We start from the raw sequence: 24,148 nt of genomic DNA on the forward strand, positions 1-24,148 counted from the left end.
GGTAGTGTTCATGAAAAACAAAGAAGGGTTCCCAAAATGATATGTCAGGATGTTCAGGCCATTGGCCTACCTTCCCCATGTTTTCAGCATGGGACAAGGCAGCTCACTCGAGCAAAGCTCACACTCTGGCTTCTTCGGCGTGAGGATACAGTTCTGTTACCAGCATCAGGGCCTTCTTTACCCTTTACTTCAAAGTCTCTTGATTCAGATGGCCTGATGTACCAAAACAAAACACAAAGTTCCTTTTCACTGATTCGTACTCAATTCTTGAGATTCACCCTGTATCCACCTCAGCCAGGCTCAGATCCTTCCTCTTACACAATTAGTCTCCCTCAGCCGGGCTCGGACCAATTTCAGTTCAATTAAATGATCGAAGACTTTCGAATGTGCAAAGGGTTTAGCTTGAGCCATTGCATGACCACTTCAATCTTCAATTTCCCTTTTCACAGATGCCAACCCGTTGGATACCTAACAGAGACCTTCGAATGAGCACCCACGTGGCGCCGGACCACTCTGTCTACGGTATCTTTCTGGGTTTCCAAAAGTTCAGTCACTGGGTTTCAATTATATTTGTGTAATTTGTTACATACTTTTCACACACAGTTCTCTTTAGATTTCTTCATACAATGTTGCCGCTTGCAACCTTGGTTCTAACACAGGCTGGTCTGGTATCAGTCTCTCTGACTCACCGGCTGTGCTGTCATTACTGGTGCTGCTTTGTTGTAGGAGCCAAGGACAGTACCACAGTGGCAACCGTTCCTCCCTGCCTTGGTTATCGTCGCAAGAGAGCCCCGGGTACCTCCAACACACAATGCAGGTTTCTTCAGATTTAGTCCCCAGTCTTGGGTTTCTTATCTTCCAAGGTTCACGAAAGTAATGGTCTGAAAAGGTCAAGGGCACATCCCTCCTTGAAACCCACTCGGGTCTCACCGTCTTTCTCCTTGTATCAAACTGCCATCTTGGAACTGCTGCTTCCTCGCGTGCTTTGCCTTGCTCAGCGTGTGCTTTCGTGCTCCGCTTTTTATCCCTGTGGGGAAGTGTGATGGAAGTCAGGTGTGCGTAATGATCAGTAATTGCCTGACATTGCCTGACCATTGTTTTGGGACATGTTAGGTATACGGCTCTGGTGTTAGTGCCTTTTCGCTCACAGTGAGCTGTCCGTGAGAAATCGTGTCTGTAAAGGGGTTCCTAAGTATTCTACCTGGTAGGATGGGGAAAAGGTGTTATATGGAAGGGGATAACGCATCTCACCATCCGGTGTCCCACTCACCAAAGACCCCCCCATCCAGGTGATCCTCCCGCATTGGTCCACACCCAGGAACTGAATCCAAAAGCGATGGCCGTGCCTTGGCCACCTGGATGACAGATGCCCGGGGACAAACAGGTGAGACACCATCAGGTTTCTCACACTGGCAAAAATAGAAAAATGTATCAGAGATGGCAGGTTTTCAGTTGGTGTATGTTTGACAATTACATGCATGAAATGGGTGTATATGGGCATCTTCATGTTTTTATCGAGTGACACATGAGGGAGCTTTGGCTGAAGAAGGCTGATGCCACAGCTGTACCTAATGTGGTAGACAGCAGCTGGTTTTCTGAGTGTCTGGCAGGGGAAACAAGCAGAAAGATAACATGATTGAAGATAAGGCTACGGAAGGACTTTGCGCAGAAGCAAAGATTGCTGGTGAACAGAAGATATTTTGAGGATGAGCTACACATCTTGGTATATTATTGCCTCTGCTCTCGCACGTCTCTTATGCATACATGCCAACACTCCCGATTTAGGACGAATTTTACTTTTTTAACTTTCTTCCACCTAAAATAATTCGAACCCCAATGTCCATGAATCCTCAACCCAATCTTTTTCTCTTTGACCAGTGCCTGCCAGGCCTCATCAACTTCCTACCCTCCCCTGCAACTCCACCTTCCTCTCTCTCTGCACCTCCTTCGCCACCACCCCTCCCGCTCCCCGGAAGTCCTTCAAATGTGGCAACCTGCTCCACATCGCTACTCTCAACTCTTGCTCAGCTGTCAAACATTCCTCTGACATCTTCCATCTCCTGGAAGAGCTTGATTTGAATGTACTCGGTCTCACCAAGACTTTGTGCACGTCCAGCTCTGTCACAAGTTTTGACACTCTCCTTCCTGATGGCTACAAGATCCTCTCTGAAGCCAGAACCAACCGTCCAGGTGGGGGTGTAGCCTTAATTTTCCCAGAGTGGATCACTGCTTCTATTATTCCAATGCAGGACTACTCCTTCTTTGAATATCTGGTCTGTAGGCTCTCTATCTCTCCTGGCCTCTGTCTCACTGTGGCCACTATCTACAGGCTGCCTGGCCAGATCGCCCTCTTCCTCTCTGAGTGGGCTGACCTCTCCTCTTCCCTCCTTGCCTCTACCTCTCAACTTTCTTCTCCTATGAGATCTGAACATTCGCCTGGATGCTACCAGCCCTTCTTTGGGACTCATTCGCAACCCCTGCAATTGTCTCTCTCTCTCTCTCTATTCTTCCCTCTGGCCCGACTCACTCTGGATGCTCTGATCCCTTCTCTAATCCTCTCACCACTCCTCCAACTTGGAGTGATCACTTTCTCCTTTCCTCCCAACTCTCTCTTTCTGTACCCCCCAGGCCAAGTCCACTCCAGCACCTACCTTCTCGGTCATCCAGCCCATTAAGCATGTGTCAGTTGAGTCTTTCGCTGCTACTTTCTTTCCTCCTCCTGCACCTTTGGCTGACTCACACCCTGACACAGCCCTCTCTAACCTTCATCTCTCTATCTCTATCTCTAACACTCTGGATGTCCTTGCCCCTCTCATGAGGATATGCTTGAAGCCCAAATCCAAGTGCAACACTTGGTACGATTCTGACCTCACCACCCTTAAGCACAAGTGTAGGACATCAGGCACACCCCCTGACAAACTGGCCCGCCACCTGCTCCAGAGGCAGTACACACTGTCTGTTCTCTCTAAGAAGAGAGCCTACATCCAAGCCTGCGTCTCTGCGGCATCTAACAACTTGGCCGAACTTTTCAAAATCTGCAAGGAACTTGCCAATCCTACTGCAGTCTCTACCTATCCTGTTCCCTCCCAGACCATCTGCATGGCTTCTCATTTCACCACTAAAACTCAGGATATCCTATCCACCCTCTCTTCCTCTACCTCATCTTCCTCCTCTTTTACCACTCATGGCCCACCTGAGGCCTTCTCTCCTCCTCCTTTTCCCTGTTCACCCCTGACAATGTTTCTAGACAGGTCTGATCTATGAAAGTCTTGTCAAAGCAGGTTCTCCCCTCCTCTTCCAGAACCATGAAGGACTGCATCAACACCCTTTATCCAGCCCTGTCCGATTTCTGCAATCACACCTTTGCCACTGGAGCTTTCCCTCCCCCCTTAAGCACTCCCTTGTGCTCCCCCTTCTAAAGAAGCTCTCGGCTGATCCTTCCTCTCTGGCTAACTACCGCCCGATCTCCATCAGTCCTTTCCTGGGCAAACCCCTGGAAAAGCTGGCCATCTCCCAGCTTAATCTGCATACTGAATCTGTTGGTTGTCTTCATTACCATCAGTGTGGCTTCAGAGCTGCCAGAAGCACAGAAACTGCTCTCCTGAACACCATTGAAGACCTGCTCTCCAATCTTGACTCTAATCTCCCTTCTGTCCCCATTCTCCTCGCTCTGTCCTCTGCTTTTGTCATGTTCAACCATGCCATCCTGCTCAATCGCCTCGGTGACAACCTGGGTATCACTGATCAGGCTCTGGTCCGGTTGACCTCCTTTCTCACTGACCGACCCGCTTAGGTACAACTGGGGTCTTTTGTCTCTTCTATCCCTCTCTCTCTCTACTTATGGAGTTCCCCAGGGGTCTAACCTCTCTTCCTGGCTTTTCAACTACTACCTGGCACCTCATGCCCACCGCATCGCTACATTCTGCTCCAATTTTCAGTGTTATGCGGATGACACCCAGCTCCCCTTCAGGCTCCCTTCAGCCACTTCTGCTCTTTCTCTCAACCAGACTGTCTGGCCGCAATTCAGGAATGGTGTGCCGCCAATGATCTCTGTCTTAATGCCAGGTAATCTGAGATCCTCCTCATTGGGAAACGTGCTCCCTTCTTCCCTCTCTCTCTCTGGCTGCCCACTCTGGGCACTCTTCCTGCTTCTTCGTGTGAGGCTAACAACCTTGGTGTCATCTTCGACTCCACCCTCTCCTTCTCTCCTCACATCTCTGACGTCTCTAAGAAGTCAAACTATCAACTGCACCTTCTCAGAGGTATTCTCCCTTTTCTCACTTTCCCCTAGATGCTCACTGTCTCCAGAGCTCTGGTCCTCTCTAGGCTGGACTACTGCAACAGCCTCTTTCTAAATCTGTCTGCCTCTACTCTTTGCCCTTTACAACTCATCCAAAACAGGACTGGGAAACTTGTCCTTGGCCTCAAACCCAGGGATTGTATCTCTACAGCTCTGAAATCTCTTCACTGGCTTCCCGTGGCTGCAAGGATCAAGTTCAAGACCCTCTGCATCGTACACAAGGCTTTCTAGGGCCTACCTCCAACTTCTGCTTCCAAAACATCTTCCTTCTCGAGCTCTCCGCTCATCCACCTCCAACTCTCTGATGGTCAGACGCTTCTTCAAGCAGAAAGTTGGGAGCAGAGCTCTCTCCTCGGCTGTAGCGTTCCTCTGGAACAGCCTCCCTGCCTCTCTCAAACTTGAGCAGAACCCCTCCGGTTCCCGGAAGCAACTCAAGACCTTTTTGCTTCCGCTTTCTCTCTTCCTCTCCCCCCATACTGATGACCCTGACTGCTCTGTGCACTGGTCACCTGGATACCCTCTGAAATCAGGCCCAGGCTCCTGCATGTCCAGTTGCCTTTGCACTGCCTACGGGCTCCCTTAGCACTTAGAGTCTGTACCTGCAACCCTACAGTCCCTTCTCTGTGCACTTTTTAGCCACCCGCTAGCTGCACTTATTGAGTTACCTGCACTTCTACCTTCCCCTCCCCCTTGTCACTTCTCCCCTTCCCTCCTCATCACACTGCACAATGTGAATGACACAAGGCCTAGTAAGATCATTTTTTTGTCCTCCCTTTTTTTCCCCCTTCTTGTATTGTCGCACCTAGAAACACTTTTATATAGGCACGTTATAAATGCCATATCATATCATACCTCTGACGGGTGTACCTCCTCGCTATAACCCTCCTCGGAAAACGTTTAGAGGTGGCGACCGGCTACACTTAACCACTTTGAACGCTCGATCTGCTGTCAAACATTCTTCTGACATCTGCCTCCTTCTTGAAGACTTTGATCTCGAAGTCCTCGCTCTCACCGAGACGTGGTTCAATACCAGCTCAGTCCCTTCTCCCTGATGGCTAAAAGATCCTTGTCAAGCCTCGGCTCAACCGACCTGGTGGTGGAGTAACACTGATCTTTGCTGAGTTGATCCCTACCTCTCTGATACCCACCCAGACCTACTCCTCCTTTGGAAGTCTAATCTGCAAGTTTGGTGTCTCTAGGACTCTCTCTCTCTCACCCTTGCCACTCTCCCTTGCCCCCTGGCCCTGTCTCGGACTTCCTTTCCGAATAGGCTGACTTCACCTCTTCCCTTCTGACCTCTACTTCTACAAGGAGTTTTCCTTGAAGACTTCAACATCCACCTTGAGTCCACTGTTCCTGCCTCCTCACTCTTCCATGATCTATGTACCTCTCTCTCCCTCACTATTCTCCCCTCCGGCCTGACCCACTCTGTCAGACAAACTTGTGATACCTTTATTCCTGCTGATCTCCCGTTCTCCAACCCTCGCACTACCCCTCTCTCCTGGTCTGATCACTCTCTCCTCATCTGGGACCTCTCGGCTCCCTGACCGAGCCTTCATCAGCACTGCCAGCCTCCTTTGCAGCCATCCGACCGATGAAATGAGTGTCAGGTGCTGGGTTTGCCTCCACCTTCATCCCTTCTCCTTCCCCTTCTCTTGACTCTCCCACTGACTCTGTCCTTGTCAATCTTGCTATCACTAACTCTCTTGACATTCTTGCCCCCTGTCATGAGGATCCATCTGAAACCTGCCTCCTCTGGTCTAGCCGCTCTGAAACATAAGTGCAGTGTTGCTGAACGGAAGTGGCAGACCTCTGGCTCATCCACTGACAAACTGGCCTGTCGCCTACTCCAAAGGCAATACCGTCGCCCTATATCCAGGTTCGTATCTCTGGAGCCTCTAACAACATGGCTGAACTCTTCAAAATCTGCAAGGAACTAGCCAATCCATCTGCAGTCTCCACCTCGCCTCTTCCTTCTCAGGCCCTCTATACTGCACTGACCACCCATTTCACCTCCAAACCTCAGGACATTCTGACCTCTCTCTCTTCTTCCCCTTCCTCCACTCTTCCTCCTGTTCTCCTGCCTCCTTTGGCCTCTCTTAGACCACCACGCACTCTCTCCTTCTCACCTATCACAACGGATGAGGTCTCTAGAGTAGCACGCTCTATGAGGTCTCATGCAAACAGTTGTCTCCCTGTTCTTCCAGAACCATTAAAGACAACGTATACTCCCTTGCTCCGGCTCTTGCTGATTTGTGAAACCACTCCTTAGCATCTGGCTCTTTCCCTGTTTCCCTCAAGCACTCCCTTGTGCACCCCCTCCTAAAAAAGCCTTCAGCCGACCCCTCATGTCCAGCCAACTACCGCCCTATCTCTACTACACCCTTCCTTGGGAAACTCCTAGAGAAGTTGGTCTTCCCCCACCTGACCCATCACACAGAGCTCGTTGGCTGTTTAAGTGACCATCAATCTGAATTCTGAGCATTCAGAGGCACGGAAACTGCTCTTCTGAACACCCGTGAAGAACTGCTCGCAAATCTTGACTCTAACACTCCTGCTGTTCTCATACTGCTTGACCTCTCTTCCGCTTTTGAAACGGTCAACCATTCTATCCTCCTAAAGCGGCTCCAAGATACTCTTGGTAGCTCACACCGGGCACTGGATTGGTTGACCTCCTTCCTCATTGACCGCCCTTCCGAGGTGCTCCTGGGCTCCTTCTCTTCTACCACCACTCGCTCTACAAGTGGTGTTCCCCAGGGCTCTATTCTCTCGCCTTGGCTTTTCAACATCTACCTTGCACCTCTGGCTCACCTGAATGCTGACATCTCTCCTCATTTCCAGTGTTACACTGATGACACACAACTGTTCTTCATGCTCACTCTTCCTTCTCTATCATCCCTGACTGCCTATCTGCTATTCAGTCTTGATGCCAGTAAGACAGAGATCCTTCCTATTGGAGCACCTGCTCCCCATTTTACTCCTGTACTCTGGCTGCCCTCTATGGGCTCAACTCCCTCTCCTTCCACTGAGGCCAGAAACCTTGGGGTCATCTTCGACTCCTCTCTCTCCTTTACTCCTCACATCTTGGACCTTGCCAAGAAGGGCCACTTTGAACTTCACCTCCTTATAGGAATTCTCCCTTTCCTCACTTTCCCTGAGAGGCTCAATGTCTCTAGAGCTCTGGTCCTCTCTAGGCTGGATTACTGCAACATCCTCTTCCTCAACCTGCCTCTTTCTTCACTTCATCCTCTTCAACTAATCCAGAATAGGGCTGTGAGGCTTATCCTTTGCCTCAAGCCCGGGGGCCATATCTCTCTAGCCCTAAAATCTCTTCACTGTCTCCCGGTTGCTGCATGGATCAAATTCAAGACCCTTTGCATCATCCACAAGGCTGTCTAGGGCCTGGGACCAGGCTACTTGCAGCTCTTTCTTACTAAGTACTCTCCGTCCAGATCCCTTCAGTCTTCTGGCTCCAGCTCTCTGCTGATCAAACATTTCTCAAAGCAAAGAGCTGGGGGCAGATCTCGCTCCTCAGCTGGCTCCCTTCTATGGAACAGTCTCCCTCTCTCTCTGTCTTGAACCGGACCACCTCAAGTTCTGCAAACAACTCAAGACCTTTCTCTTCTCATCCTCCTTCCCTCTCCCCCTCCCATGTGAACCATCCCCTCTGTCGTGTGATTGGTTCTGGCCTTATGCCCAATCACCCGAGCACCCCCCCCCCCGCCTTGCCCTCTGGGCCCACACTCACCTGTCGGGTGGTTTGCTTATGCACTCCACTTACCTGTTGGGGGGGTAGACCTCCCTCTCTGCCTGAGCGGTCTCCGTCCATACAACTTACCTGTTGCCCTCCCAATGGGCACCTCTGGCACATCCTCCCCTAGGGTAGCCTATTAGCACTTACCCCCTCCTCCTTTTTCTTTTTTCGTCCCTTTGTTCTTTTAATGGCACTTCACGCTCGAATGTCACAAGGCCTAGTAGGATCGCTGTTTGTTTCTATTTATTCATTGTCATTTCCATTGTTTATTAGCTCCCTTGTTCCCTTCCCTTGTGCTTTGTAGTGCTTCGAAACACTGTCTTGTTGTATAAGCGCCTTATAAATATCCAATAAATAAATAAATGCAATCCAATGGGGAAATTCAATTCTCCCACTTTCTGTTACAAAATCCCCTCACAGGTGGTGCAAAATATTGGCATGTATGCTTATGTGTGACATTTTGCTTTGCTTGCTGGAATGAGGTAGCGTCATAGCTCTCAACTCACAAGCTTTTGGTGGTGTCACAAGCATTGTAACAGCTGCTTCACCCGCCAAGCATCCTGCACGCCCATTCGTTTCAATGGGCCTCTCACCTGCCAAAAATAAAATCGGGTGTTTTCAGCCGCCTGCGACACAAATGGTTGAGAGCTATGGTAGAGTGCATGAAAATGAGTGAGTGTCAAACTAGATCTGCTTCCTCATCCCAGTACGCACATGTGCGCCCACCTCTTCTGCCATCTGTTGGATGGCAGGCCCATGTTCCTCGATTGGAAGCTGTTAATGGAGCAATTAAAGTTGAAAAGGGGTGGAGGGCAGGAGGGCACATAAACACTGTGACGAGGAAGAGTAGGACTAGGAGTGGAAAGGGTTATCGGTAAGTAATCAAATCATTAGTGTCGTCGAAAACAAAACCCAAAGAATTCCGCACTGTAAAGCAAGTGTTTGCCCCAAAAATGTATGTCCCGTATTAAAACGTTTATAATTATTAATGAGTATCATAGTTTTACAAATGTATTTGATAAGAGTTCTACTGAATAGGAGTAACCAACGAAAACACGATGCAATAGTTCATTTGTAATCAAATTGAAAAAATGACCAGATTTGATCTCGTCCTCTTCTCTAATTATGCACGCTGGGGAAACGTATATTTACGTCATGGCCCTCCCATTTACTATTCGAGAGGGAGGAGTTGCCAGCGCCTCTGATGGGTAGTAGAGAAGCAGTCGCAGGCAAGCTGCGCATTGGCTACACAAGGCGTGAAAGGCGGAGCCGAGAAGTTGACAATTTTGTAGCAGAGCAAAGTTGAGAGATTTGCGGCTTTTCTGAAGGTTGTGTATTCTCCATCATGCTGCAAGAGCTTGCACTTGGGGCGGCGCTGGACTTCGGATTGCAGTGGGGACTGTGGGGGCTCGCAGCGCTCCTGAAAACAGAAAAGTTCTACGACTTGGCAGGTAAGTGCTTGTATAACGCCGAGGGGGATTGTGCAATAGGGGGCGGAGTCTGGAGGGTGAGCGTTAGGTAAGGTAATGCGGATTAGAGCACATGTAACTCGTATAGGGCTACTGTTTGACAGGTGAGGCTGAATAAGGGGTCAATAATGAGTGGGTTTGTGTCAAGAGGGCTGGAAGCCAGAGGTATTGGAGAGGTTGAATTGATTTGATGAGGGCAAATGATTAATGTCGTGCTCTGTTTTCTCTCTACAAATCTGCCATTAATTCACACTTAGCTTCCATACATTAACCTGTTTTAGAGTTTTATTTAAAATGCACATTTTTTTGTGTGTGTGCAAAAAAACAGATCAACGTCAGGCGATCAATCGACACCTCTGGCTCTTAAAATGCCCATGACAATTCCCATAGGATGTCAGCAGCCCCCCTGTGGTGATATCCCCTTTAAATGTGTAAGTCGTGACTACGTTATGGTGTGCTCCCAATAAAAGTATCCTCACGCCAGCACGTGCAGTAGTGGACTCCATGAATGGAACATATGTGTACGTGTCTCATTCTTAATGGAATGCTGTGTGCTCACGGCACCATATTGTTATAAGTCTGTATGATCACTGCACTGTTGCTGGTGACTGTGTGACAACATGTTTTAGGCAATGACCTTGACTTGGTTTTTGCTAAGATTACTGATACTATAGTTTCCCCTGCCTATAGGGTCACTTGGTCCAATCACTTTGTCATCCCTTTCACATATAAGGTTATCAACTGTACAACTGTCTCTTGTAATCAAAATATGTGTAAGCATAACTGGCGGTCACTTGACCGCGCGTTGATTGCCTCTCATATCATATCAATGATCTCTGTGAGCCTACCCCTACTCTTGATCTCTGTTCTTCACGATATTTTCCACAACAGCGGATGTGTTTGCTCCGCTTAAAAGTATTAGAGTCCGTGGTCGACCCTCAGAAGCCTGGTTTAATGAGGATCTTAAACTGCTGCGCCTTAAGCGCAGGCAAGCCCAATGGAAGTGGCGGTCCTCCTATGGCCCCTGTAATAGGGTGTTCTTCTGTCCTACTACTGTTCGCTATTAGTGAGGCCAAGCAATTAGTGATGCAAATGCAAATCTTTTCACCTCTCGCATTGCGAATGCTATTAATGAACCTAAAGAACTGTTTAAGGTTGTCCACTCTTTGTGTGATCCCTTGACTCCACTCCTTCCTCCCAAGATTTGTGACTCCTTGACAGATTTCTTTTTTCCACAAGATTCTGGATATTCTTAAGCATATTGCTCAGTCTGGCCATAGGACTATTGAGCCTGCGGTCCCCCTGCCCGTCCCGGTTCCTCTGCTGACACCCTTGCCTTTGGCTGCCTCAGCATCCTCTTGGGATTACTTCCCTTCTTTTTCTTCTATGGAAATTCTCTCTTCCACGGATAAAATGAAATCTGCTTCGCCAATTGATGCATCGTTGGTAACAATGGATGGCAGAATTTCTTGCAACATAATTGCATCTGCCATCAATCTTTCCTGTTCCACAGGCGAGATTCCCTCTGACCTGAAACATGCTGTTCATTCCTTTGCTCAGAAAAACACCCCTCTTGATACCTTAGTTCCAGCAAATTTCTGCCCTATATAGCTCCTCCTTTTTTTTGTGAAGTTGTTGGGAGTCGTTGGTTGCTCCACATCTTGGGAGGTTCTGTGAAGAAACCGGTCTTTTTGATGTATTGCAATCAGGGTTTTGGCCATGTCGGGCCATTGAAACTGTACTTGTGTCTCCACTGGATGATTTGGCACTTATTTCTGATCAGGTTGGTGTGGTAGCACTGATTCTCTTGGATCTGTCTGCTGCTTTTGACACTATCGACCACTCCATCCTGCTCAGTCAACTCTCTGAAGCTGGGATTTTGGGTGTGACCTTATCTTGATTTCGTTCTTTTCTTTCTAACCGCTCTGTGTCTCCGGCCTTTCTGCACCCTCCTGTATGGTCTGTGGTGTTCCACAAGGTTCTGCCCTCTTCCCCCTCCTTGTTCAATATTTACATTCAGCCTCTTGTTGCTCTAATCTGCGCCCACGGCTTCTGTTATTCATACGTGGACGACACTGGGATAATTGTCTTGATCTGCTTCATCACTCCCATGCTACTCAGCTGAGGGACTGTCTGGAGGCCGTAGGGAGCTGGATGAGCGACAATTGGCTTACATTGAATGGTGGTAAGTCAGAAGTGATGGTGGTGGGCCCTGCTTCTTCGACCTCTTTGTGGACCCCCTCCTTCGGGCTGTCTTCTATTGGCTCTTTTCCTGCACCTGTAACAACTGTCAAAAATCTAGGTGTTAAACTTTCTGCGTCCTTTTCCATGGCTGCTGAGATTGGCTCAGTCTGTCAGGCTGGCCACTTCCAGCTGAAGATTCTCAGAAAGGTTTAGCAGTGTATCCCTCAACATCTTCGTGACCCTGTTGTTGCAGCCTTAGTCATGAGTGTCAATGACTACTGCAACTCTTTGTACCTGGCACATCCGGCCTTTTGGATACAACGCCAGCAAATTCTTCAGAATTCTGCAGCGCGGTTGACCACTGATACCCCTTTCAGGGACCATATTTCCCTGATTCTCTTAGCTCTTCATTGGCTTCCAGTAGCCAAGCGGGTGCATTTCAAATCCCTGTATCAGGTTCACTGGACTTTCCATGCTGCAGGGCCAGAATATCTTCAGTTTAAGTTCCACCCATATATGCTCTGCTGTTCTCTCAGCTCTAGCGACCGATTTCTTATTTCTGTTCCGAGATTTCGGTATGTTCAAATTGGTGGTCAATCTTTTTTAGTGGCGGTGGCCAAACTATGGAATGCCCTGCCTACTGCCTTGCGGTCCACTATGGCTCATTTTCAGTTCCGCTGCTCCTTAAAAACCCTGCTTTTTGATGGTTAGTGTCGGGCCAATGCGGTTGTTCTGTAGTCTTGTTGGCTCCAAGCTGCCTTCCGGTGTAAAGCTGCGCTGTAGCATGTGTCACAAAATAAATAGCATAATGACAGACCCAGCCTATGAAGCTCACGTGAACACAGCAACTGTTCAGCCGCGTGACCACGGCAAAACCATCACCTGCCCTGTGACCACGGCGACCATCTGGTAACCCTGGGTGCTAATGGTGAAGAAGGCAGACGAGCCCCTGCGGTGCTGAGAGCGGTTGCTCAGTAAGCCTTCAATGCCCGGCAGCTGCCGGCAGCTCTGCCTGATCGTGACGGTGAGCGCACTGGCACTCCTCCAGTGATGTTCCCAGGCTGCAGGGGTGATGGATTGTGTGCGCTGATCACTCGGTGATCCAAGTTTGTAAAGGAAAGGATTGGTTGCGCTTCATGTTCGGAGCTAAGAAAAAAGGTTATATGGAGTCTGTGATCTGAAGAAAGGTGTTTCTGGGCGCCGCAGCCTCGGAGCTAGGCAAAATTTAAAAAATTCAAAATTAGTGAATGATGTGCGCTCCGTGCTCAGAGCTGAACAAAGAAAAGGTAAAAGGGAATGCAGTATGCTCAGTGACCAGAACTGGGGGAAAAAAATAGGAAGTATGCGTGCTCTGTGACTAGAGCTGAAGAAGTAAGTGGTTTACGTGCGCTCTGTGATTGGAGCAGTGAAAAAACAAAAAATATGGAGATTGCTGAGTGGTGGAGAACATGTCTGAGAACATGTCTTATCAGTATATCCAGTGAGTGGTGGCAGAAATAGAAACCAGGGTCTTTTTAATTCTTGCAGCACTTGGGTCTCGCCTAAACACTAATCCGCAACCGACACTTCAAACCTGAGTGGACGGCTACAGACAAAATACCATAACCGTTTTCTTAGGAACGTATATGGATATTTTAATGCATTCCTTATTAAATGTATGTATGGTAGTATATGCAAGTATAACAAAAACAGTATCATCAATTCTACCAATTCAGTGCTTCATTCATCAGATCTCAACATTATACTAAAAAATGTGCTTCGTTCCTCAATATTGCATGTTTGTTTGTTAGGTTATTGGATCAATTAAAGTGTTCTCTTGTATGGGTATGGGTATGGCTATTTACCCCAACATTCAGCCCAACATGTTTCGTACTTTTATACTGTTGGCTTGTGTCCATAGAGCTTCCTCAGGGGCTACTGTTCGTTCAGTAACCTCACATACAATCTATAGTACTTTCCGTGTTTAGTGTGTTCATGGCTATGCTGCTAGGAGCCTTACATCTTCTGCAGTTGTTCTGTTAGCCTACAGCGCACAGCTGGTGTGTAGGGTTGCGGCTCCATCATGGAGTACTTGTGCGCCCAGATCAGTTACAGAAGTTATCTCTGCAAAAGAGACTGTGCCAATCCAGTCTCCAGCAAGCCACTTGGCCTGCAAAAACACTGCTGCACGCTAGATCTGCACAAACGCATGCCGCATTGTCCCCACGGGATACACCCAGGGCAAGGAGTAATAGTGCCCGTTTGCATTTACGAGGAGGACGGCATTAGATGCTGGATTTCCTTTGTCTAACTAAGACCTTTCTAAATGAGTCCTCGGCTCCAGCACTGGTCCAGGCTTTATCCCAGGGTCTATAAAATTATACATCTTGATCGACCCTCACCTCACATAGGTGATGGGGTGGCAATGATTTTTAAGTCAAAATTAGCAGCTTCTCGGGTCTCACTTTCCCATTCTGTTGCCATGGAAGCACTATTACTGCGATGTATAGTCGTTGCATGTTATTCGTGCCATTTTCTGTATTATTTATAAATGATCCATCTTTCCCACAGAACTTGTGTTGCTGCCTAATCATTATCTCTTGAACTAGTCCATTAACTCCTTGTGCCCTTCTCCTAAGAGTCTCCCCCCTAGAGTGGTACAGCGTAGCTGCCACTTGGCCGATCTTAGTGAGTGCTAAATGAAGTCTAGCTCATGAGGTAGATCTCTCCTTTCTGTCCCGCTCATTGGAAGTGGTGGCAGATGCAGTTGCCTCCGTTAGACAAACTCAATTACGGAGGCTTCCATCTGAACCTTGGTTCTCCGAGCAGCTCAAACTAGCTCGCCTCCAGCTTAGGCAGGCTGAGCAGAAGTGGCGCTGCACTTACTTTCGCACCCTAAGAACACACTATAGGCAATGCACCACTGGCTACTTTGCTGCCGTTGTGGCAGCCAAGAAAGCCTTCCTTGACCAAAAAATCGACAAAGCCGTTAGTAAGCCTAGAGAAGTATTTTCAGTGGTCAGATCATTGTCCTCCACTGCTAACCTCATCACCTCAGTAATCTCGTCACAGGAACTCTGGGATTTGCTCTCCCAGTTCTTCATCACTAAAATTGACACTATGCGGGCTAACCTCTTGCTGGTGGCTCAGGCTACCGCCCCAGTCAGTACTGCTCCCGTTGCTACCGTGGAAGCTGGTCACCCCGAATGGTCACTCTTCCCTGTCTTCTCCGAGACACTGATCAGTGTCTGATCAGTGTTCGAGACACTGATCAGTGTATCGATCAACCAACTAAAGTCGGCAGCCCCATCAGATCCGGTGTGCCTGTCGGTGATGAAAGACATATCCAGTGCTCTTTTGGGCGAGATCACCCAGGCCATTAATGTGTCCTGCCAGTCAGGCTACAATCCACGGGAGTTGAAACTAGCAATTGTTATTCCACTTCTCAAGGCATAAATTAGTTTTCAAAAATTGATTAGCAGAGTTTGCTAATTACATTTTTAGATTAGCAAACCGGCTCATTTGATTAACAATGTTGTACTTATATCCAAGACATGAAGGTTCTTTGTCATATAATCGAGGACCATTTTTTCGAGGGGTGTTTTTTTCAGAAAAAATGTTGGAGAAAAAACTTTTTGGGTGGGGTTGCCCCCCCCAAACTCCTGTCAACCCACCTATTGTTTACTGTTACCAACCCTTTTATATGCCCTCCTCCCTCCCCACCCCCTCAAAAATTTAGATCTTTTTGCCAAAAATGTTTTGTAAAACCTACTGTCCATGATTGGATGCCATACCGACATGAAATGAGCAAAAATACAGCAGTTTTACGTACAGCTGAAATAAGACATTAGTGAGAGGAGTCGGTCCTTGCAAATTCCTTAAACTTCCACTAGACCTGCAGGTCGGGTAACTTAATTTACCTATTCAACCTAAGAGAAATGCACTCGACCCATAGCAACGGAGGACAACAAATTTAAAATGTGATTTCTTTAAAATGGTGCATGTCCCTACAAACCCACTTTGTTTGGCACACTCCTGCCACCCACAGACCTGCCATGCACAGTGAAACGTTTATTTGACATTTTTCTGCAGTAAGTGTTAAATAAAAGTTTCAAACATCTCTTGCAATTGCTGCTCGCCCTTTATAAAATCTATTTGACTATGCAAGTGGGTGAAAAGACTTTGGGAGCCATAGGTGAGTGTCTGTCTGTAAAATGTAAAAGGTTTATTAATGGATATTATAAAAAAAGGCTCTTAAAAACAGTTTGGCCAGCTGTCTCCTGCAGGTGGTAATATATAATCATAAAGCAAAGCGTACGCTGGAGGCCAACTCTAGTGTTTGGAATTGCAGTAGACCTGTAGATGTACAGACTGGATGGAACTATTGATCACTACTTTGCGTAAGCATCTTGTTCGCTTTGTGTATAAATTATATAAGAGGTAAGAAAGAGACTAAGCAGAGTGGATTGCGTAGCAGGCAGAGAACTGGGAAAACTAGGTGCAATATTGTAGTTTGTGGTCATCTTACTTTCAGGGTACCTGGTATAAAGCAACAGTGTGATAATACAGAATTTCAAGGAATATGGGTTTGCTCATGGGTTGAGCACCAGTTGCAAGATGTATGCAACCTGCAGGTTACAGAACTAGGTTTGCCATCAAAAGAATTTGATCATGTACATTTTCAAAAGAGTCAATATGATGCATCTTTCCCAACAAAAGCAAATACAGTGGACACTATGAGATTTAGATATACTAACCTAAACTTTACTGTAACGCATGGAGATGATGCAGAGTGTTACAGCATCAATACTGTAATTATGCATTCTGTAATAAACAACTTACATTTTAGGAATGGCATTGCATGACTCTTTTTATATAAATATAAAGTTGACACATACTGGTCTTTGCCAGACATGATATAGAAAGCTTAATAAAAGTATAATTCTGATTACTTTTGGTTTGCAATTATTTGAAAAAGAAATTCTTGCCTAACACTCCCACAAATGCCTTTTGGCACTTAAGAGTGGAGGAGAGGATTACTGTGGCACTTTCTCTCCATTAGCACTTGAAGTGAAGAGCACCATGGTCAAGAGAGGAATGCTGGGCGAGCTGTGCGTTCATTGAAGATGGCAACTTAAATTGCTAACATTGGTACACAAGTGTCCATTTGATTAGCAAACCTACAGAACTGCATATCAATTTGCTATGTGACACTACTTATGTTAAGAAGCCCTTAGTTCCTTCACTTAATTCTAATTTCCGACCGATTTCACTGTTGCCCTTCTTCATGAAGCTTCTTGAGGCCATGATCTCCCCACTTCTTTGATCCTTTCTGGAGACTTAAGGGTTCTTAAGGCCAGGGGACAGAGTGTTTCCTGGTGTCTGTTCGGGACAATATGGCAAGGCTGGTTGACACTGGTTGGGTGGGGGGCCCTTATTCTGCTTGATCTGTCGGCGGCATTTGAAACGTTGACCACCCTACCTTGCTGGCCTGCCTTGCCCATGCTGGCATTGCCGGCCAAGTGCTTGCCTGGTTTACTTCATTCCTGGTTTAGAGGCCATTTTGCTTTTTAACTCCCTTGCTCTCTTTCCAGTGGGGTCTATATTCGGCCACGTGTGTCTCATCCGCTCCTTCGGCATTGGGTGCTACTCCTATGCTGACGACACTCCGATCCTGATCCAATTAGCTATTGAGCAGGCTAAGATGTCATCATGCCTTTGCCAGTATCTGTCTACCATGGGAGAGTGGATGAACCACAACTGGCTGAAAGTTAACGGAGACAAGACAGAGGTTCTGGTGGTGGGTGCCTGCCCTCCACCCCCTGATCCTCCCACTCTGGGTGTCCTCTTTCTGGCAGTCTGTTCTTGGTTCCCTCCCGTTCCAGTCACAGCGGTAAAGAATCTTGGGGTTGTGGTCTCCTCTACTCTCTATATGGATCACCAGGTCTCGGCCCTGTGTAAAGCAGGACACTTCCACCTAACGGTCCTGCAGAAAGTGCTCCCCATTATACCTCCTAAATTCAGGCCACCAGTCGTAGCCACTCTGGTTCTTAGCCACTTGGATTATTGCAACGCGCTTTATCTTGCCCAGCCCAAAGTTGTCCAGCGGATCCAGCGCCTATTTAAACTTGCTGCTCCAGTTGCCATTGGATCTCCCTATGGAGCTCATATCGCCCCCGTTCTGCGTGCTCTGCATTGGATACGTGTAGCCCAGCACATTAAATTTAAATCACTGTCTAGTTCATCCTGCCCTTCAGGATCAAGGGGCTGAATATCTCTGTGACAAATTTGTCCATTATCTTCCTAATCGGATGCTCCGTTCCAGGTCTGTAACGAGTGCCTTCCTTACGCCACACGAGAGTGGGCGGTTGGGCTTTCTCTGTGGCGGTGGCTCAACTGGAATGACCTACAGCCCCCATTAAGATATCTCTCTAACCATCTGCCATTTAGGATATCCCTGAAGACCTTTATTTTTTAGGGTGCATTGTTCAGCCTGCCCTTTTCTGCTCCCAGCGCCAAGGTACCCTTGGGTGACCGTGCGCTTTATAAGCTTTGTTAACATAACATGCAAAGAACATCAGTAAACGCCAAAACTATTGGTATTGCCAATGCTTGTTCATTTAATGCAGTGTGGTCATGGCATCATATTGTTATACGTCTTTGTAATCACTGCACTGTTGCTGGTGACTCCTTGTGACCACCGATCCAGTGTGCACAGCAGCTGTCCAGCCGTGTGAACACAGCAATACCATCACCCGGCGTGTGACCACGGTGACATCTGGTAAGTCCAGGTGTGTCCTGGCACAGACACAAATCCCCCCCCCCCGAGCTCCCCATAATGAAAACCTAATGAAGTGTACCTTTTTTTTTTTTTTTTCTCCAGGCTGGCGTTTTGCCTGTGGACTCATATGGTGTGTTTCGGTAGTCCCTGACGATTCTGCAAAGAGCCTGCTGACTCGAGACGGCTTCCACATGTGCCCTTTGAATGGTCTTCTTTATGGAGACAAACTTCTTGGCCATCCCATTGGCCTGGCGCCATAGTGGTATATTGATCTGGTGAACGAAACCCATGTGTTTAGCAAATCTTGCAGTCATATTCGTTAAACAGGGGTCCATTATCGGTTTTGGTTGTATGCGGAATTCCCCCTTCAATTAGTACTTCATCCATAATGGATGCTACCTGTGGGGAAAACTGTTGTCAACGTTCTCTTGATGATGTGGAATCTGGAGAATTCAGCAATTAGTACTTGTGAATACCCCTCCCCCCCACCCCCTGATTCCATTGGTCCATAGAAATGAATTGCTATCCTGTGGCAGCGTTTCTCTGGGATTTGGTTAGCTTATTTATTTCGGCCTTGTTTGCCCTTGGGTATCAATGGAGTTGTATGTGGTAGTCCTTCCACTTGTTGTTATTGGTCAGTTGGACGGCCATTTCAATTGATGGGTCTTTTAGTGACTCCTGTGCCACTTCGTCTACCGTGAGGGTCGGCAGCATAGCATTTGCTGCGAAATATCTGATGTATTCGCCATCGCCCCTCCGCGTGATTGCTTGTTGGTTATGTGGGTGCCTTGAAATATATAGTCTGTGGGATTCCGGTCTGGGCCTGTCCACGATTGTCATAATCTTACTCCTGTAAGCGGATCCACCCCACCATCTTTCGATTCATGGGGCATTTTGGTGCAGGGTTTAGAAGTTTTTTTTTTTTTTTTTGTCATTGCATTGAGGGGGGAAAAAACATTTTTAAAAAGTGGTTGCTGAAAAGACATAGAACCATCACTTTTTATTACTATTGACGGCAAACTTCCACCTTATTCCCTTTCACTTGGCATATTTCGCAACCTCAGTACTTATGGACTGTGTACTATTTTCACTTCTTCTCTCCACAGGATAATGTTCCCTTTCAAAAACCTGTTCCATAAAGCTTATAACATCTTCACTAGTTATTCGTTGTATCAATTTATTTTCCGGCCACTTAGAAAAGCAATCTACCATTGCAACCATAAATTTGATTTTTCCTTCAATATTCTAGCAGGACCTAATATTTCTACACCTAGTATCATATAAACCCTTTCTGGTGTAAGTTCTTGTTTTTGTAACTTCACACTCTTATCAGAGTTCAAACATGATGAACATTCTCTCACCTTTCTTTCTGCCATTACGTCAATACCAGACCACCAATATGTGTCTCTCGGCTTCCTTTTTGTACCAGTAGTCCCTGGAATGTCCCTCATGAGCTTCATTAATTAATCTTTCCCTAACACTGTTGCGAGCTACCAACACTTGTCCCCTCTGAAGCAACTGTTCTTCTATTCACCACTGTTCTTGAACTTTGCAATATGCATAATGTTCAGTTTTAATGTCCTTCTTCCAAGGCCATCCATCATTTCATAACTTCCACTAACAGTAGGCATTCAATTCTTTCTCTCATTCATCCTATGTAATCCCTCTATGTTGTCTACACTCACTACCGCTTCTTCCTCATCCTGTTTCTTTTCATCTGCTTCTGATTGGTTTGACTCTAGAGGTAACCTTAAAAGAAAGTCTGCATGTTTATTATGCACTCCTGGAACATATTCTACATGAAATATCATATTCTTGCATTAGCATACTCAACCTAGCGATCCTAGGTGTTGCTCTCACCACTCCCTTCACTGTCAATACTTCCAAAATCGATTTGTCAGTTTGTACCACACAATGATGACCTCACAAATACCTACTCTCACAATCCATTGCAGCTCGCGATGCATAACCAATAAGTATTTTTTTATATGAATCTATGTAGGTAGCAATCTCTTTTTATATAAAGAAGCTGTGTTATCACCTAACATAGTGTGTGGACATTTCTTTGTGGGGGCTTTGGGGAAACACTGTACTTAAGAGCCTGCCTGCATCACCTCCTCAGAGCTAACGTCTTGGTTACCGTATAGAGAACCTTGGCTGGGGTTGCTCTGTCCTCTATATTGTTCGGACAAAGGCACAGAAGTACAGCAGATACCTCCCCACCCCCCTTTCCAGTCTTTACACAAGGGATACCCCTTACCATGATGCACTTTGAGTGACCATTATGAGGTCCATACAGGTCATAATCAAACACGTGTCCATTACTTCATTTAGCCGAGTGGATGGACCAGGTGGAGTGGATGGAGTGTATGGACCGGATGGACCGACTGGTGTGGATGGAAGAATAGATGAAGTGAATAGAATGTATGGAATGTATTGAACGCATGGAATGTATGGAACAGACGGAGTGATGAAGTGGACAGAATGGACGGAACGGACGAAGTGGAAAGAACAGATGGAGTGGATGGCGACGGATGGAGTGGATGGAACCGAATGAGTGGACAGAACCGGAGGAGTGGATGAAGCGTAATGAGTTGATGGAACGGTCGGTGCGGACGAAATGGTTGGTGCAGGTGGAAGTGTGGATGGAACCCATGGAGTGATATAACAGACGGAGTGGATGGAACTGACCCAGTGGATGGAACGGAAGAAGCGGATGGAACTGATGATGAGATGTATATCGCTATGTACGTTCCCACTGTCCTGCTCACGTGCACGGTCAAAGGCACTGGTACTGATTTCCACCATTCACACCACTATGCTTAACTCTCTTCTATACACTATCATTCAACTAGAACACAGCTACACCCTGATAATTCGGCCTAGCTGTTCTCATATGAACACAACCCCACAAACACCTCATCACCCTAATAAAACACAGCTAGCTGAGCACATTTTGGCTAGCTTAGGCGTTCCTCAGGCCTAACGCAGCCAGAACCAAGTCTAGGTGTCCACCCACCAGACTGAACACATCCAACTGATTTCATCAACACCACACCTATCTCTCTAGCTATCATCCAACAACCACACCAGCTGCACACAAATCCGGTGCACCCACGCACCATACGACACTTCTTCTCTCTACTGACTTGAACTACGGTTCCCAAGGGCGTTCAGCCTACCAGCGCTTTGAAGTCATACCAATGATGCATAAGGCGCTATATAAATGCCAAATAACAAAACATAACATTTATATTCTTCAATGCCTTGCAAACAGATTTTGTTTAAAAACATGTTTTGTTTTTTCTTTCACCTTTTTACCCTACTTATCCATCTTTTTTTAAAAACAAATTTTAAAAATAGTGTCAAAAATTCTGTGCCTTGAAAAAGCCTAGATGGGTGAATGTAGTCGGCTTGTTCTTGCACCAGACTCTCAAATGCAGAATTGTTTTTTTTTTCTTTAAGTTAAAATTGATGGATTCGAGCAATTTGTAGGACAAACCACACATTGTCTAAAAAGTACAAGAATTAGTAGCTCTGTGGTGCAACAGAGTTACTATTTAACTTGTTTTTGTGGAATGCGCTACTATGGAAATATACACCAATAAACCGTGTTCTAGCACAAATTGGTTTCTAGCAAAACAAATGGTTGCACTTCACTAATTGTAACTTTGCTTTTGTATGCACGCTACTAATGGAGACACCTCAGTTGTTGTACTTTAATTATCTCGGAATGGGTTGTTTGATCGCGCTGTCACAGCACAGCATCATTATACACTAACCGAATATAGTGAAGTTGCGCAGCCAGATTAGATCTAACAACCAACATTCACATAGGTTATTAAGTTGCAAGGTGCCTTCCTCTAAGCACTGCGCTGTAGTAATTGTGTGAGCCTTCTGTTGGCCCTCATCGTGTGCGCGAGGCTGCTCACGCTATCTGGACCCGTGCCTGCTCACCCCATTGGGCATCAATGACCATCTGAGAGTCACAGATGACCGGACTCCTCTCTCTCTCTCTCCCCCCTGCATGGCGTACAGAGGCAGGCACACCATCAAGGAGGCTTTGTTTTGACCCTGCTGACTGCCTTCCGCAACCTCAATGAACGGTATGCATATGCTGACGAAGTTTGCATACTTATGAGAAAAAAAGAAAGAAAATAATTATTTTGGGAGTTTGTGCGTGCAATGTAAGGCAGGATTCATTCACTGCCTGGACACACTCTTGGTGTGTCCTGAAGTGCCTTATGCAGCAGGACAACATCTGTAGTGCTAACAAGGCATTTGGCAGCCTAATAATCACAGGCTCCTCGCAGCCCTTCAAAGATGGCAGATGGCTTCAGCCCACAATAGCAAGACACCCCTTGTGGCTACTCAACAGCCTCCTGCATTCCGATTGGGCAGGGCTGCCTTCTTGCACCCAATGACGGAACCGGTACCGGTAGGCATTAGCCGGCTCCTACCTTCTTTCCCCTTGCACGAAGCATGAAGCAGTCTCCTGATGTAGCCGGCACCCGCATGAACTTGAGCCCCTGCACCTCCATGCTCTCTGCAGACCGGCAGGTTTGTGATGGCTGAACTTTCCACTGCCTCCTCCACGAACAAACTCTGAACCTGAACAAAACTGTGCATCTCTTACTCGGCCTTCCTTGATTCACTTATTCTACCTCTGACATTATTTCCCCCTTGTTTGATTGTCAAATCTAGGCGTTTGTGTTTTTAAACATCTTGCATTCCATTTTTGCATTGGATTGTGTGCCCCTTGGTGTCTCTCTTGTAACTACTAGGCCGCCTGGTGAGTTTGGGTTAGGACTGTGCAGTGCAGCCACTGCTCTATCCTCTGCCACTCTGATGGCACTCACCATCGCACATATCGTCTCTTACTGTTACACTATCACTATCACCTACCCTCCCTCTCCCAGTCCGAAAAAAGCAGAAAAAAGACATCCTGACCACCAACCCTGGCCTACCCATTGCAGACACATATGTCAGTGCAACTTCCAGACAGGTCTTCACCAATATCCTCTTCTCTGTACCCTCCCCAGATCTATGGACTACTCGTCAGATCTCTGCTCTCTCTCCTTTCACTTTCTCTGCCATTAATGGTGGCACCAAGTGGGAGGTCCTCTTGGCGGGCTTATCATCATCTCGGTGTATCATTGTCTACCACACTGCCACTATCTTGGTTCAGGGTCCTCAACCCAACCTCCTTCTCTTTGACCATCGCCTGCTGGCCCTCATTAACGTCTTCCCACATCTGCTTCTGTGCTGCCCACTCTCAGTCCCTCCTCTTCCAACTGGTGTACCCGGCCCCATGCCCCCTCTTTGGAAAACCTTCAAAGGTGGAGACCTCCTTCATCTAGCCACACTTAACGCTCACTCGGCAAACAGTCGGGCGTCAACTGCCTCCTTCTTGAAGACATTGACCTCAATATCTTCGCTCTTTTGAGACCTGGTTCAATGCCAGCTCAGTCATTGCTTTTGACTGCCGTCTGCCCGATAGCTAAAAGATTATTTCCGAGCCCCGCCATAACCGTGCTGGTGGTGGGGTTGCCTTGATCTTCCCTGAGTGGGTCCCTTCCTCCCTCATACCAACCAGCATTACTCTTACTATAAGAGCCTGGTTTGCAAATTGGTAATCTCTCCTCTCTCCTCTCTCCTCTCTCCTCTCTGGCCACCACTAT

The 24,148-nt window shown here is 47.1% G+C and overlaps 1 protein-coding gene across 1 annotated transcript in view; it reads left to right on the forward strand.

The window, feature by feature from the left end:
* Positions 1-9,245: 9,245 nt before the first annotated feature.
* Positions 9,246-24,148, forward strand: part of LOC138582402 (uncharacterized) — a 40,088-nt gene continuing 25,185 nt past the window's right edge. Inside the window, exon 1 of the mRNA XM_069653666.1 lies at positions 9,246-9,505. Coding sequence (XP_069509767.1) covers positions 9,400-9,505 — 106 coding nt within the window. The 5' untranslated portion in view covers positions 9,246-9,399. The remainder of the gene's footprint in view (positions 9,506-24,148) is intronic.

This window comes from Ambystoma mexicanum, chromosome 3q (assembly GCF_040938575.1).
Source record: "Ambystoma mexicanum isolate Mex_15411 chromosome 3q, UKY_AmexF1_1, whole genome shotgun sequence".
In the NCBI taxonomy this organism is placed as follows: Eukaryota; Metazoa; Chordata; class Amphibia; order Caudata; family Ambystomatidae; genus Ambystoma; species Ambystoma mexicanum.